Below are 17,506 nucleotides of genomic sequence, written 5' to 3' on the forward strand. Positions count from 1 at the left end.
ATCAATCTTTTTTACTAAACATGATTGAAATCTAAACTTTAGTCCGGCCTATTGTAAATGTGAAAATATGTATTATATTATCAATACATTGATTAGCCTGTCTTGTGCTTTTTTTGTTTGCTAAATAAAATAGTGCTTTTCATTTCTAGTGCCTAGCTATTTACCTGGGGAAAAAACATCTCCAACCAAAGCACGGGCGATGAAAGAATATGAAAATGTAAGTACTTTTGGGTTTTTTACAATACCTGTTTCACTCTTAGCTGTGTTCATCAAATTGCAATGCTGTTGTTTTCTCTTACAGTCATCACATCTTGGTGACTTTTTAAAACTGAAGTTTAAAGCCTCAATATGACCTGACTTTATCATGACTAGATGTGATGAATGAAACAGAAAATGATATACAAAGCAAGTCTAAACAACATGAATGCCTTAGTTAAGATAACTTTGATCTTTCATACTCAGAAGTTCATCTCAATGTATATTCTGCTTGACTTATTTTAATGCACATACTGTATACCAATACAAAATGTTGACGGCTTTTCCAGGACACATTTTAAAATGGCACGTTTGAGTTAACTAAGTTCTTATTAGAGTATGTGCATTTAATGACACAGTCTAGACTAATTAGCTGTTTGTCAGGTGTGCTTGTGCTGAATTTAATGTGCCTTGTCCTTGAAAAGGCAGACTGTTTGTTTTGTTTTGAAATGTCCCTGGCCATTAGGCATATAGCCAGAACTTCATAACTAATTAAGATAATGTGAAAACTTAACGAAGCCGAAGCAATGCAAGCTAATACTTAAATGTATTTGAAAGGGGAATGACAAATTTGAATCAGTTCCAATGGTTGTTCCTTCTCTACCCGGGTGATTCTGTGTTGATAAAATCCATGTGGATTTAATTTAGTTTGCCATGTAATGAAATATGACCCAGCGTATAGTGTTATGCTTAATTGCATACAACAGGGGGCTTTCATTATAAGAACGCTGTATACATTTTTAATTGAATTGTGCTGTAAAAAGCCATCTCAGTGCTTTATGTAATCAGCCACTGGTGTGGATCTGTTACATTAAGAAATGGTCATACGGATTACATTGGCCTCCAGATTCCTGATGGCAGACTGGCGTTTTGCCATTAAAAACACAATTCAATACTAATGACAGTGTTTTCAGCCAGCTGACTATTTTTAGGAGTTTTTTTTTTTTTAAATTTAATTATTGGATTTTTTATTTTTATTTTATTTTTTATAGTTAAGTATTTTAGATAGTTGGACGTGCTTACAATTCCCGATTGAGGGAGGGAAATGTTTGGCAAGTTAAAACTACTGTAAATTAAACTACATAACACTAAAAATCTATTTTCTTACCTTAGCAGCAGCAATTTATAGCCCCCCTTTAATTCTGTTGAAGATCTTTTTGGTTCTTTTGATTGTATTTTATACTTCAGTTTGGAGTTTGGAGTTTTGGAGACAACACTAGTTAAAACTCACTCAATTTGTCTAAATTCTACATCCTGTAAAAGAATGCAACAGTATTTGGATATGCCAAATCAACTTGAAGAGCAAAAAGATTATCTGCACTATAAAAGGGGGGCAGTAATAATATCAATACAACTAATAAGAGGTTTCAAAGCACACTGTTAATAGCCACAGTGAAAAAAGTTAACTTAAAACTACTTAAGGTAGGTAAAACTTTAGAGCATGAACTTCTATGCAATAAAGCAGAGAAAAGGGATTGAGCTACAGCTATAAACATGCAAATAACAACCCCCATTCAAGAAACTACTAAACCTCCTTCTATGCTCATTAAACATTTCATATAAAGTGCTTTTATACAGGAGTACAGCAGCTTCTCATTTGAATGTCGGACAGCTTGTGTACACTCTGTTTACTTTCGCTTCCCCCGCGTTGCCTGGTTGCAGAATGGAAAATGTACCAAGTGAAAATTCATCTCCGTCACTGAGGTCCAGGCTAACATTCTTTTTGTTAGCTGGCCAGGCTACAAAACCACATGCTTATCTTAATCATGCGTTTATTTGTGCAAAATTCACCAAAAAATGTAAAGGGAACCAATGAAAGTACCATTCATATTCAGAACCAAATGTGGTTTTATAATGCTACATTGCTAAAAACAGTGATCTCCATTTAGTAAGCAATACATTCTGTAATGTAACTCATTGCCAAACAGAAACTGGTTCCCAAAGACAGTCATTTCAAAACCAATGTTCCTGAATTAAATAAAATGTTAATCATTTTAAACCACACTTTGAGGGTCTGGTGCAGATTTTGGAAAAAGCCTAAACATTGGATTCAGCTCTGTCCTCTCCACATTCACTGATGCATGCAATCATGCTTTGGGGGATGTTTGTTGTGGAAACATAGCTGCTGGCTATGACATTAAAAGCGCTCTCTTTCTGTGGAGATGGCTCTTTATCACAATTTCTACTTTTGTCCACTGACAGCAAATCACTGACCTGAAGAAGGAAAATTTCAACCTGAAGCTTCGCATCTACTTCCTGGAGGAGAGGATGCAGCAGAAGTTTGATGATGCCAGTGAGGATATCTATAAAACTGTGAGTTAATAATGCACACAGTACTTTTATCCCAAACATACACTTCTACTGTATAGGAACACAGGACGTAAAATAGAACTGTTACAGACTGTTGTTGGGTTCTTAACAACATTCTAGAACAGTAAATATCATAAATATCAAACTTTGTATTTTCTTTTTTTATGAATAAAACAGTCCTGTGTTAAATCTTTGTAAATAGGATCCATTATTTATATTGATACCAATGTGGATCGTAATTACCGTAGTCCTTCGAATTTAAGACGCCCTCAAATGTAACGTGCAGCCCAAATTTCCCGCCCTCAATTTGAGGAAAAAACAAAGCATCGAATAAAAATGCATTTACGAAGATACAAACCTCAATTACACATATAAGAAAATGACGTATGGAGGCAGTTTGCAGCCGTCTGCTCTCGCGCAGAGCATTACAGTTATGTGCTACTTCTCATTTCCAGTCATGATCTCCCGCTCCTATTTTTCTCCCTTTTTGTGAACTGTGGTATTTCTTGACATATCGAAAAATACAGGGGTCTGATCAGCATTTCCAAGCTGGTACTGTTTTTAGAACTGAGCCTAATAATGAAACGCTGAAATTGTCAAAGCTTCTCTTCAAATTCCTCAGGAAACTTTTAAATCAAATTAAAAAACATATCTGTTTGGGTTAGCTTATATTTGTGCTGGATTGCTTGGCCATTGGCTTCCTTTTTATTTTTTGGTTTTTATTGTGAAGCGCCCACGGATACTTTGCATGAAGAGCTCTACATTAAAGTGGTCCAGTGGTTAAAGACAAGCGCTTGTAACCAGGAGGTCCCCAGTTCAAATCTCACCTCAGCCACTGACTCATTGTGTGACCCTGAGCAAGTCACTTAACCTCCTTGTGCTCCGTCTTTCGGGTGAGACGTCATTGTAAGTGACTCTGCAGCTGATGCATAGTTCACACACCCTAGTCTCTGTAATTCACCTTGGATAAAGGTGCCTGCTAAATAAACAAATAATAAGAAGTTGTATTATATTGTATTCTTTGAAAATGGCTGCCTGCATGTTATGGATGATTCGAGATCAGGCAGTGACGTTTTCGTACATCTTTTCTCTGCAGTCAGTCAAGTTGCTGTTTGTCTACTCGGGCAGCCATGTCTTTTGTTGGCAATTTTTTTTAATACATGCATCATTATACTGTACTTGAATTTAAGACGCAGGTCATTTTTGAGAAGATTAAATTGGTAGGAATGCAGTATATCCTGTCTTGTCGTTTTTTTTTTCTTTTTTTAAATGAACTAAAATAAACTTGACTGGCATGTAACTTCTAATAATAATTTCCATGTAGAACATTGAACTGAAGGTTGAGGTGGAAAGTCTGAAGCGTGATTTGCAAGAGAAGCAGGAACTGCTTATTAAAGCCTCGTAAGTTATTTTATTTTGTATTGTAATTCCTGTCACATTTCTTAAGGTATTATACAAATCTTTTTTTTCCATTGTGTACAGCAATGGAAAAAAGTATGCAGCTTTATTAAGTTGTTTAACATTGTTGATACATAAAATATCTGTACAGCATGAAAGTACATAAACCCAACAAGTATTATTTTTCTTTATCAGATCATTATGTTGCTGGTTTACAATTAATTTGAGATATATTCTATTCATTCTTATTGTGGCACTCCCTGTGGTTGTACTGCTTGCATGTATGTAACAGTAATACAGTGTACATGCTTTACCACAGTACATGTTATTGGAGGAATCATAATGGTCTCGCACAGCCGATCGCATAGTCTTCTGTGCCTAAGTGTACAGTATTGGAAGTTAGAATAAATGATTCTCTTGCAACAGAAAAGCTGTTGAGAGCCTTGCTGGAAACAACAGTGGTGAGCTTCATCGTATGAAAGAAAGATCGACGAGAGAGTTGGAGAAAATGAAGGAGATTTTTGACAAGAAGATTGAAGAACTGGAAGAGGTATCAGCTTGCATTTAAGTATTAAGACTTTGTTTTATGTTTTAAGATTGCAGTGAACAGAATAATTCCGTAAATCCTATCTGTTGTGCATTTGTATAGGCTTCATTTGTATAGGTCTCAGATGTGCAGTTTTATAAGTAAATGATAGCTGGTACGATGATAAGTTAAACACATCTCTGTTTGCAAGACATGCTTTTAGATGGAGTTCTTTGGTCATTTCAGCTAAAGGGTAGTACTAGATATCCTGTTTTGAAAATGGAAATACACGTTTGCTATAACATATGTTTATTTCAAACCTGGCCTTTTGAGACACAGTGCAAAACAGGTCAGATTTATGGAATTATTTTGTTAGCTACAATTACTTTTAATAATTTTTACTGCGGATGAGGCATTGCTATGGTGGATCAAATTGTCATATGTGAAAACCAGGTGGCAATTTGACTTTAATTGTGTCCAATTCAAATAAAGCCATGTAGTACTGTATACAATTCCCCCAGAGCAATACCTGAAGGAGATATAGCACCCATGTGGCGTGATAAATAATTTATTAGCTATTAAGATAACGAAAGCCACATCATATACACAAACTACATGTAGCTCGCAATGAGAATTGTATTAATGTTGTTGGTTTTATTTTTACAGTAAATTATAACGTCTTTCTTCAAAGCAAACTAAATGAATTTACATATACTCTTGGTATAAATAGAATAGCTGATTCCAGGCTATTAGGTACGATATTGATCTAATTAATTCCGCCATCACTGGCATACCCCTATTCAATGCTTTGCATGTCATGTTGTAGGGTATTTGCGTCACTTTTAGTATTAGATAAATAAATAGCGGACCTAATTGCCTGGAGTCTTTTTTTAATTTGCTTGGAATAGCTATCACAAGTCCCAGTGTAGAAAACCCCAATGAATGATTTTTGTTCTTTTGCTGTCATTAGAATCTTAAAGCTGCCCAGGATGACGTAGAGAAAATGGCTGACATTGCAGAGCAAGAAAAACTACGGAATATGGAGATGGAAAAACAACTGTTATCTATTACTGTTTCAAATCCGAATGTAACGGTTCCTGGTATAGATATAAAAGAACGCTTGAAGGAAAAGGACAAGTATGTTGTCTGTTTTGTTTTGTGTTTTCAATGTGAGTGAATTTCGCTGCCTTATGACAAATTTTACATTAGGAAAGAGTGTTCAACTGCTTCAGTAAATGTGCCCCACAGTGCCTCTTAAAAATAGTAAAGGATTGTACTAAAAACACATTTGTTAAATATTTACATAAAAAATATTGAATTATGAATGTGTAATACAGTAGTACAGCATTGTGTATGCCCTGGTTTTTATTGCATTACTGGTACAATGTTTGAATTGTCAGATCAGTATGCATTTTGTGCTAATATTGTCTTGTGACTGCTTTGAAGTGCATGAGTCCTCTTCCTTGGCTAGCAAAATCCCCAGATCTCAATCCAATTGAGCTTCTCTGAGCCATTATTGCAGCAAAGGCAGGCCAAGTGATCATAGATTGGGGTCCCAATAAAGTTGGTGTACAATTAGTAATGCTTGTTAACATTGTAAATAGAAAGAGCAGAATGATCATTACAAATAAGCATGATTGTCACTGTAGTAACATTTAATAATATTCATGCATCTGTTTTATTTATTTCAGTATTATTGAACAACTGAGTTATTCATTGAAAAACAAAGGTGCTGTTATTGAACAACTTCAAAATGAAAAGGCAAAACTGGAAGACAGCAGCAGCGAACTATATCCTCTTAGAGAGCAGATCAGAGAACTTACTGAAGCTCTGCATGGGAAGGAAGGAGAAGCAGAGGTAGGAGGTTATAAACGTTTGCTTTTGGATATGCATTTACTATAAATATTAAATAAAAATGATACTACCATTTCCAAGAAAAAAGCACTAGCATTTTCAGTCTGTTGCATCATGCAATGGTTTCAAATAGCATTTAAAACACTGCAAGTCATTTTCAGAGTTTTCTCGAGTCTTACATTAACTCATATTTTTTTAAAGGAGAAAAACGCCTATTACAAACTAGCATCAAACATCTAGAAGGTCTGTTAAGCATTTATATGGTTTCTCAGTTTTATCCATTACTGTTTAATTTTCAGTAGGAGTTCATTAAAGACTGTGTAATTGCTTTTAAAATGTGGCCCTGCATGTCATGATTCAACATGAGAGAGAAGAGGTATCTAAGAATCGGAGTGTAGCACGCTCCTTTCTTGCTCCCTGAGTTTATCTGCTTGATATTGGCAACAGCTTAAAGCAGATATACCTGTGGGTTCATGTAGTTCTTTAGTTGTATGTGTTCCACTAGGCTTGTTTGCCAATAGAATGATGGTATTCCTTTCAGAAATTGTTCTTTTGCACCTTCTCTAGAGTACAGTCTGGGATGTCATGCCTCATAGCCCATATTCTCAAAGTTACCTTTTCTTTTGAAGAGGGGACATAAAGGCTACACCATGAGATAGATTATATATATATATATATATATATATATATATATATATATATATATATATACACAGAATATATAATATATATCTCTTATTTTTTGTGCAGGCCCTGAAAAATGAACTGGCAAAGGAGAAGATAAGATATCAAAGAGAAATTCAGGTATGTGATTTCTAACATAGTTTTTAGTTTTATTTCATATTTGTTTTAGTATGGTTATAGCTGTGGTGGGTCCCGTCCCATCTCCACCCCTACCTTTACAGTGAATTTTGGATACAGTGGCTATTAAGCTTTGTCAGCACATAATGCATGAGTGCATATAATAGAAAGTAAAAACATAGCCTGGGGACAACTGTCCAAGTTGTACAAAACACTGCTTTCCAGGGCAGTAATGTTTTAAAAATATGAGGTCAGTGAAATAGAAAGCTCTTGAAGCATGAGTGCAGTAAAAGACCAACCGTATCCTGCTTTGAAAGAGCAAATCTATACAACTCAACATTTCAGACAAGTTTATAAATCTTTTAAACTAAGGATCCAATTTCTACTACTCAGGTTAATTAAAGATGATGAGATTTATTCATTCCGTAGGTGACCAGAGTTTAAATCAATTTTGTGACAGCAAGTTCTAGTTAGTCCTGCTAATCTTAATCTGTGTAAAATCCCTTGCAGTTTCCAAATGAATTTGCAATGAGCTGTAAACATGGAAATACATTCCATAAATATAATTAACATTGAGAAATATGTAAACAATGTTGTAATATTAATTTTAGCTAGGTTTTATATCAAGAATGACATCGAGCCTCGGCAGAAGTAGAATGTGTTTTAGAAGGAAACGGATGCGTTTTTTTTTTTTTTTTTCTTCATTTTGGTTAATAGAGGAAGTGGTTTTACTCTACAGCACTGAAGTGCTAAAATACTGCTCCATAATTATACAACTTGTTTATACAATATGTTAAGCTTTTTTCAATATTATTTCAATTAATATTCACAAAAAATATTTGAATCTGGAATTAAATACCTGGCTGCATGCATTTAGCGAATAGATGTCATTTCTGTGCTGATGGATTTAGGTGCTTTTTGTGCAACGTGGTTTTGAGTCTTTCTTTTTCTCTGCTTGGGTGCTTTATGTTGACAGCTGGCGGTTGCAAAGGCAGACATACTTGTGGCTTAATCTTCAGTACGAAATCAGATTTGATTGGAACAACCAAGGTGCCGGCTGTAATAGACCAGCTTGCGTGCTGCCAAACAGATTTTTACTAGATAAATCCTTAGATCTGTTTTATAATTCTGCGATTTAAAAGAGAATCCTTAACTTTAAGGGACCGCAAAGGGCGTTTCCAGTATGTGGCTAGATAGCTGTGGAAATCTAGGTGACTTTTTTTCCAGTGACATTTCTATTTGAGTCTGTACACAGAAGACTTAAAGCTGGATTACAGGATTTCTGTCTAGGCTTATTCACTTGCATTTTTTCTCGGTTGCCAATGTTAAAGTTGTTGGCTAGTTTTTTTTTGTGCAAGAAGAAACCCTTGATCCAGATTTGTAGGCCTTGTTTCTGAAGTTTTGCTGAGAGTTGAAACTGCAACATGAAAGATCCTTGTCGAATATGTGGTGGTAAATTCCGAGGGAATCAGTGTCGCTGGATTTTCAGCTCATTCGGTAAAAGGAACTTGCAGGTGATCTTGTCTTACGTCTTGGGGGTCGCAATCACCCACGATGGCAAAGGAGAATTCTTATGCAGCAAGTGCGTCTTCATGCTGGAGAACGTGGTTAATTATGATGTGATCATCAGTCGCCTACAGGGAGCATGCAGCTTGAAAGTACAGAAACTTTTGACTGAAAAGGACAACCTAGCTCAGTGCATCAACCATATATACAATCGGAACAACCCCCAGCCCATCAAAAGCAATGGGGAGTATCTTTCTACCGAGAAACCTCCTGTAACATTCAACACTGGTATTCCCGAAGAAGGGACTTTAGAAGCTGATAGCTGTTCAGGGAGCATCAACCCTGGCAAAGATGTTGCAGCCGCCTCTTCAACAGCTAGTGAAGGAAACAAAATGAAAAGGTGTCCGAGTTCTGAAACACTTAGAGGGCATGAACAGAGAAGATCGGGCAGTGGTAGCCCATTCAAGACTTCGTATCTCAAGCCAGTACACAGTCGCTCTCAAAGTATATACTTTAATTTAGTGCAAAGGACCTGCAGTACACCTGGGTCGTTTCATAGTCAGTCAAGTTCTTTACAGTCATCCTGTGCAGAGTCCTGTTCACGTGCCTGCTCCAGCACTTCGCTCAGTGTTCTTGGTCTGAAAACGAAAGGAGCCCACGGATTTGATAACTTTTCAGAGCTGCCAGCTAGATCTTCTTTCATCAGTTCGCCCTCTGTCTGTGATGCCATCAAACTACTAAAGAGTGTTCAGTGTAAGCCTCTGTTAATATTGCCAGAAAGTAAGATCCCTGTGCTTTTAAAGTATGCCCAGAGACGTCCAGCATCGGGTTGCAGTTATCTTTATAGAAAGACCCACGATACAGAAAGGATTGATGACTGGAAATTTTTACAGGACCTTGCAGAGGATTTTAATGATGAATATACACCACTGAAAGCTGAGGTAATCTGGTTGTGTATTTTCTGATTTTACATAATCTGACAGGGCTCTGCCTATTAGGTTTGTTCCTTTGTATTTGTGTAATGGAATCTCCAGATTATATGGCACTTGATGAATATGAACAGATGATCATACTGAACTAAGTATTTTAGTTCAAACTCAAATGTGTTTTTGTTTCTTTGTATATGTGTAATATTGTGTACTGTCTGAAAAGTATTTTATTGAGAAGTGTGATTTACTTAAAATGAACTGAAATGATGTTATGTGAAGCAAAGGTAGATCTTAAAGAAAAGGAGAAACCCTATAATGTTTGAGGACAATGTGTGGATTGTTGTGACCATGGTTGTTTGGTATCTTGTATTCATCTAGAGCCTGGCTGAAAAACATAAAGAACTGTCCAACCTGGAAGCAGCTACCCGACAGTTAACTGGAGACCTGGAGAGCACTAGAATGATGATTGATACTCTGAAAAAGAGATTGGAAGAAGCTGATGAAGACAATAAGGTGAGATTTCAAGTAGTAGTAAAGTAACTAAATGCAGGTTTTTTTTTAAATCCACATGCACTATAGTTTTACTTTCAGGGGGAAGTAAAGTATTTAGCAGTTTCTGTAAAGCAGAATGATACATCTTGTGATCAATTGGATCAAGTTATTGATGATCTACTTTTTCATAATACTGTTGCCGCTATTTTTGTATTTACTGTATTCCACATGTATAAATATATTTCTTTTTTTTTTTCTTTAGAGTCTGAACGGGAGACTTGAAGAAAGAGTCAATGAACTGGCTTTAGAAAAGAAAAACAGTCTGAAGAGAGACAAAACTATCCAAGGCCTTAGCCTTGTGCTCAAGGATAAAGATAAGGAGGTAAGCATTTATAAAGTGCTGTGTGATTTACAGATCAGTCATGTTTAATGTGCCTTCATTCTGGAACTTTGATAACTCCTAAGGTATATTGGTTAATGGGTATGTTAGGATCCCAAACCGAAATATGACCAGGTTAAGGATTAAGGTTAAGCCATTTTAATGAACATTTCTACTTGGGATTCTAACAGATGTATCCTGTTGTAATTTATATTAATGTCCTTGCTCTTAATACACTTGCCATCTTCCTTGTTCTTAATAGATAGAGGAGCTTTGCCATGAAATTGAAGACCGGGACAATGCTTTAGTAAAGGCCAGAGAAGCTGCCCATAAGGCACAAATCCAGAAATACCAGGTATGCATATGATTGTTATACTTTACAGTTTTCCATATATATAGTTTATTCAGTTGTAATGACACTTGATAAGTAATGTAGTGTCAGAATCTGCAGACACCTGCCCATCTGTCTGTCACCCTGCGGTAACAGGAGATGTATGGCACTGATATACTTTATTAGAAATTACAGTTTGAATTTCTCCCAGTTACACCAGCTAAATGTCTCCTGCTGTCCACTTCTCAGGGTGCCGAGGAGCATCAGAGTCTCCTGACAGAGAAGGAAGCTGAGCTGGCAAAGCTGCTTTCAGACCATCACGCCAACACAATGGAGAACCAGAAGCTACAGAGAGCCCTTGGCCGAAGGGTGCAGGAACTAAGTGATCTTAATCAAACCAAAGAGCAGCTGGAGAAAGAACTGGAAGACATGCAGGAGCTGAAGAACAAAGGGGACAAGGATGTTAATGTTAGTATGAACTGGATTATATTGTCTATGGGGCATGAATTATAAATTTATTATCCGCTGAAGGAAAGGCATTTCTCTGGGAATGGAATTGTACTGGAGGTGCATCTACGTATGTATGTAAAATGTACTGGTTTAAATAATCTAGAAAACTGCTTTCCCTGTTGTGATGGCATTATCTATGGTTATTCGTAGTATAAGAATCTGGGGATATAAGTTGTCTTGCCAGCTGTTTTTTGTTCATATATCACACTTCTTTTTTATTTTCACATGCCAGTTATGTTATAAAACCTAAAGTGGAGCACCCTGCTTCCCTCTTTCGGAGTCTAAAGGTAAATTCTGGATTCCACTGGACTGGAGGAAGTGTACTTGATAAGCGTTCATCTTTACTCGAATGCCAGTAGTAATGCCAGTTCTCTTGTTGTTTAACAGGATCTGAGGAACCAGCTGAAGAAGCTGAATGGCGAGATGGCAGAGAAGGAGCATGCCTTGGAGCAGCAGTACCAAGCGCTGTTGAGCGAGAGCAAGCAGAAAGTACAGAGCCAAGAAATCACGATCAAGCGCCTGACCAGCAGTCTAAACGAAAAGGATGAGCTGCTCCAGGTGAACAAATCGAGCTATCCTAGTAACTGTTTTTAAAAACAAAATCCTTTATGATTCATAATAATTACATTTTTGTGATTTTTAGTATGCCAGAGTGACGCATTTTATTGAGTTAAAATCATTTTGTTTGACACAAGCCTTGATGTACTTTACTCTATCTGCATTGAATGATAATATCTTTGACTGCTTGTCCAGTTTTGATTACATTATGCTGGGCCCTTTGTTAGTTAATTTTACATGTAGTGACTGTATATCATAGTGACTTACTTGCTAATAAAATAATATCCTTGGACAGACCTTATATTGCCTTCTATCATTTTTAGGAATATTTGAACATGGCTAAAGATGCTGATCAAGAGAGGAATCGCAGCCCTGATGGGAGGGATGCCATGCTGGCTAAGTTACGGGAACATCTCAAAGAGAAAGAAAAAGCACTTGAGGTATTCAATTTTTCTTGACAATTTACTTCTATCTTCAGTGTTGCGATCGCTGATTGTAACTCCTTAAGTTACAGATGTACATGTCCAGTCTGTCTCTGTTCTGTACTCAGTACACATCTCCAAGAGTGCAGTCTGTAAGGGTTTTTTTTTTTTTTTAGCAAACCTTTAGTTGCTCAGTGTTAACTTAGTATCTGAGAGCAGAAATGTAATGTTAAAATTATAAAAACCCTTAAATATACTAAATGTATGTACTATACTTTCCTGTACAAGGGCCTTTCACTGATTCACAGTTCTCTATTTGTTTTTATTTTATTTTTTATAAGTCACTTTATACAATTGGAGCTTATTGGATACCCTGGAAGTGGTTTACAGGATAGGATCGTTCCACTTTTTGTAATTAAGGAGTATTTCACTTGTCTCTTTATGTAGGAAGCTATTGATGAGAAATTTGCTGCCATTGAGGAAAAGGACAATGAAATCAGACAGCTGCAGCTGTCTTTACGAGAGAAGGAGCGCGATCTAGAAAGACTGAACAACCTTCTTTCTCATAATGAGGAGACTATTAATGTAGGTTGAACTCTTTTTACAATGGTTTAGAGTGTTTCTGCTATCAAAGGTGTAAAACTCAATGCTTCCAAAACATTTGTCTCATAAGACATTCTTTCTTGTTGCTTTGCTTTTCAAGTTTTTCAATTTTAAAAATAAAGGTGAAGCCCATTTATCCTGCAACAATGCTATAATTTGACTTCCTGTGTTACGTGTAAAAAGACCCTACCTGAGTCTATGCTTATGTTTTGCGTTCTCTAGGAAACTAAGGGCACACTTGGGGTCTTATTAATTGTAGCACAGGAAGCAAATAGAGTGAAAGTCAAAAATATGTTTATTGCTGTAATACAAGAATAGAACTATTGTACAGGGTCGCGTCACTCTGGGCTGCAGTGAGATTGGTAGAACTGAGCACCACACAACGCATTTACTTCAATTTTGTAGATTCCAAAACACATCCTTTTAATGATGTCATTTATGACCCTTCCTCACTATACCTGTACGTGGCAAGTCTCCAAGCCTCACACACATTCCTTTGCATCTGTAGATTCTCTGAGATGCTCCCATCCCCCCATGCAACCAAGCAGAGCAGAGCTGTAAAACCCCCTACACAAATGCCCATAAATGGTCATATTTGCTCTCAATCTAGTCAAACTGCATTCCAAAATACCCCACCTAAACTCTGTGCTCAATGTCTCTCCATTGAAAGTACCATACATACAATATTCTAACAATATGAATATGGACTATCAAATTTCCTTACATAGTAGAATATTGTATGCTAAGGAGAGGTAACTATTTGGTTATTATATATCAAAGTACACTGTTCCAAGTTTAATAAGTTGTAGTTTTTGAACTGTATTGCTCATGCTATAAAGTATGAATTGTACTTTAGTGTTAAATTGTTTCCCTGTTGAGTTCATTAAACATCTGCAATATCTCTTGTATTAGAGCTTTGACAGTGTGATCAAAGAAAAAGATGTGGAGCTGCAACACCTGGTGAATTCCTGTAAAAACCTTCAGAGGGCTAAGCAGGAACTGGAAGACAACTTGGCACGTGCACTGCGAGAGAAGGATGCTATTATATCTCAGCTGCAACAATCGCTTGCTAACAAGAACAAAGACTTGGAGGTAAAACATAAATTAGGAGACGCAGTGGCCTAAATCAATGGCATCTGATGTCTTTCACCTCTGGGACATTGGGTTCTCATCCAGAGTAAGTGAAATGAGTGGTCTCAGCCTAGCCCTCAGTATATACCTCATAGAAACTACAACACACTTTGGCACAATTAGTAGTCTCTGATTGAGAAGTTCAATTGTGTTCAATTCAAGAGGCATTTACAATAAATCTTATCTTGGCTAATGTTTTTCTTCTGGGGGAAGGAGGCAGTTTGGCCTCTGTGAAGAATTCATTATTTTATTCATTGATCTGTGAATTGATGAAAAATTATGAAAGCGTTTACTAAAACAGTGATCTTGCTCTTGAATTTCAGAGCTTCATATAATGTAAACATTTAGTTTTCTGCTTGTTTTGGGGTAGACTATTACATATGGGATTTATAAACTATATATGATCTTTGGATTCATTGACAGTTCATGTGCTCTGAATAATCAGTTACAAAAAACCACAATAAAATATTTTTTTTAAATCATTGCATTTAGGACCTGACAGTAACTCAGTTTTCAACATTGTTTTCTTTTATAGTGATTTTTGGTTCTTGTTCTTTCTTTCAGGAAATGGCAAACACATTGCTAAACCAGACTCAGAGCAACGTCCGGGACCTAACTGAACAGCTGAGACAACGGTTAAAAGTAACTGAGACCATGTTGGCAGAGGCTATGAAAGACAAAGAGCGACTGGTGTCTGAAAATCAAAATGCGGTTGAAGGACTTCTGGCCACTGTCAGCAGCAAAGATCAACTTCTAAAGGTGAAGGGAAATATTTTAAATTCATTTTATATTTTATATTTATATTTTTAAGGATGTGGTAGAGCTCTCAGAAACATGTCTAACCTTCAAGTATATTTGGTACAACAGAGTGTAATCTGCAAGGGGCAAAATGTTGCAGGGGGACAAGTTAATGCTTGAGTATACTAGATGTACTTGGAGATTAAACATGATACTGAGAGCTCTATTGACGCCACATGGGTGCTTTTAAAAGTATTAAAGTCACCAGGATGTGATGAAACAAAAAAATATATACAAAGTGAATCTTAACAACTCAAAGAATGCATTAGTTAAGATAACTGACATTTCCACAGCCACTGATTAACTGTTAGCTGCTGCAACAGTATGCCACTGTAAAGGATTTGATTGAACAGGTAACTTTTACACTGCCTTGGTCTACAATGCCAATGCTGTAACTGTCGTATTTTGTGAAACTTATTATTTGTAAGTAATATTTTCCCTCTCTTTGTGTGTTTTCTAGGAGTCTGCTGAACATTATAACCGCACCGTAGCAGAACGTAATCTTGAAATCCAGGATCTAAGGAGGCATCTTTCTGAAAAAAAGCATGAAGTATCCATCTTGGAAAAACAGAGTTCAGTGATAACGCACGAGAAATACATTGAAACTGCAGAGCTCAAAGTGTTGCTCACAGAAAAGGACACCATTATAAACGTAGGTTTTGACATGGATTTGTGGTATTGGTGGCAAACTAAACGGGAGGGTGAAAAAAATACAATTCTACATTTTTAAAGATCATCTTGTTTACAGTCTCATCCATAATTAGTTGTTAACATTTACATTTGTGTAAAGACGTTTACAGCCTTGTATACAGTTGTCGCGTGCCACCTGTAGTTAATACACAACTTTGCCTCAGAACAGCTGTTCAAACATCAGCAGATCAAAATGACATGCAGATTTCTATTTTGAGAAGGAGAAAACAATTTAATTTCAGAAAGTGCTGCAGCAATGAAAAAACGGTCACCAAAAACTCAAAATAATTACAGCTCTTATGTGTAGTTGGGTGTACATTAGTTTGTATATATTTTCAAGAACATAGGATCCCTATCAGAATAATGGTTTCTGTGCTTTTTTTTCTGATGTTTACCCCAGAAACTAGTGGAGAGCGGACAGGAGAGAGATAAATACCTGGCTGAGTTGAAAATGCAGGAAGCTCCCATACCTCGGGTGCTAGAGTTGAAACAGACTATACAGATCCTGCAGGAGCAATTGGAAGAGAAAGAGGGTAAGATTAACAAACGGTAACTCAACATGACATTCATGTTGTTCCTAGTAAAGGAATACCATGAGGCCAGGTCAACCGAAAGGTCTGGGATTGGTAAGTTATCTAGTGCAGTGCTTCTCAACCCTGGTCCTGGGGACCCACTGTCCTGGAGGTTTTTTTTCCAACCGAGCTCTCAATTACTTAATTGAACCCTTAATGGAACTAATCAGAGCTTTTTACTTATTTTAAAGAGTTGGAGATATGAAGTTAAATATAAAATTATATAAGGAACTTGAATTCTCCAACATTTTGTAAGCTAATCAATTAAAAAAGTCAAATTAAGCAAATTATTAGTTCAGTTAAGGTTTCAATCAAGTAATTGAGAACTCGGTTGGAACAAAAACCAGCAGGACAGTGGGTCCCCAGGACCAGGGTTGAGAACCACTGATCTAGTGCACAGGCACTGTGTGTTTCCAGCAATAGAATCTGCTCAAAGCAGGTTAGCACATGTAAAAAAAAAAAAATACATAAATGTGTGATGCAATTTCTGATCACAGCCACTCAATGATTAAAAACATTATAAAAATAAGGGGATTTAAAAAGTGCTCAATCATTTTGAATGGCAGAATATCATGTATTTTAGTGTGCTTTTGTTAAAACTTTGGTTAATGGAACACCATACTATTTATTTATGTATTTATTTATTTATCTATGTCTATCTATCTTTTATAGCTGAGTTGACACAGAAGAAAGGTGATGTAAATGTGGCTAAAATACCCATCATTAAAAAGAGTGCAGTAACTTTGAAGAAAGAATTGGCACAGAAAACTGATGACCTGAACAAGGCTTTGAAGAAGGAGAATGAGTTGCAGGTAGGTATTGAAATGACCTCCTGTAGCTTTTTGTTGACTCTTCCCTATGCTGTCCTAACAACATATAATTGAGCAAATACGGGGTATATATGTGAGATTAGCACACTTATATGTGAGTAAAGTAGAGTTGAGGAGATAAAAGAAAAGGGAGAATCTATTTGAACTTTAAACTTCTACAAACTGTTTATTTTAATCTGTATTGAGAAATACTTTTTAAGCAGAGGCAATTGTTAACAGGAGTGTAATGATCCTGTTACGCCACCTATTCAATTGACACCAAATACGAAATGTTGCAGCATTTGCATCTTCCACGGGTGCAATTGAATTGTATTTTTTCCATAGTCACTGTTGGTAGAACAATTGTGCAATGTATAAAGTGTATACTTGAATGTAATGTTGTAATCATTATTTTCTCCCATAGATAGAGGTTGCTGAACTTCGTTCTTTGTTGGCAGATCTGGAAAATCGTCATGAGGCTCAGGCTGCAAATATAGAGTCTCTGACCAAAACCTTGGATGTCAAGGATGAAATCATAAGGGTAGATATATCCCATATTTCTTGGAATCTTACGTGTGATTTGTGCTGGATTTAATCCCAGGTCCTCCAGAGAGGCCAGTGATTTAAGCCAG

At 36.5% G+C, this 17,506-nt stretch overlaps 1 protein-coding gene across 5 annotated transcripts in view; it reads left to right on the forward strand.

Annotated features, from left to right (window-relative positions):
• The window catches only part of LOC117422421 (myomegalin-like), a 59,234-nt gene that overhangs the window by 6,215 nt on the left and 35,513 nt on the right, over positions 1–17,506 (forward strand). For 3 of the 5 annotated variants that reach the window (XM_058987055.1, XM_058987058.1, XM_058987056.1), the window contains exons 1-14: positions 8,274–9,591; positions 9,958–10,092; positions 10,334–10,453; positions 10,713–10,805; positions 11,031–11,249; positions 11,679–11,849; positions 12,173–12,289; positions 12,719–12,856; positions 13,787–13,966; positions 14,570–14,764; positions 15,264–15,455; positions 15,894–16,026; positions 16,738–16,877; positions 17,299–17,415. In XM_058987055.1, coding sequence (XP_058843038.1) covers positions 8,569–9,591; positions 9,958–10,092; positions 10,334–10,453; positions 10,713–10,805; positions 11,031–11,249; positions 11,679–11,849; positions 12,173–12,289; positions 12,719–12,856; positions 13,787–13,966; positions 14,570–14,764; positions 15,264–15,455; positions 15,894–16,026; positions 16,738–16,877; positions 17,299–17,415 — 2,973 coding nt within the window. In that variant the 5' untranslated portion in view covers positions 8,274–8,568. Of the gene's footprint in view, positions 1–149; positions 218–2,457; positions 2,569–3,889; positions 3,967–4,389; positions 4,514–5,459; positions 5,627–6,180; positions 6,347–7,093; positions 7,148–8,272; positions 9,592–9,957; positions 10,093–10,333; positions 10,454–10,712; positions 10,806–11,030; positions 11,250–11,678; positions 11,850–12,172; positions 12,290–12,718; positions 12,857–13,786; positions 13,967–14,569; positions 14,765–15,263; positions 15,456–15,893; positions 16,027–16,737; positions 16,878–17,298; positions 17,416–17,506 lie in introns of those variants that run through there. The other 2 variants (XM_058987057.1, XM_058987054.1) reach the window with 2 other exon arrangements.

Source organism: Acipenser ruthenus, chromosome 15 (genome assembly GCF_902713425.1).
Source record: "Acipenser ruthenus chromosome 15, fAciRut3.2 maternal haplotype, whole genome shotgun sequence".
NCBI lineage: Eukaryota > Metazoa > Chordata > Actinopteri > Acipenseriformes > Acipenseridae > Acipenser > Acipenser ruthenus.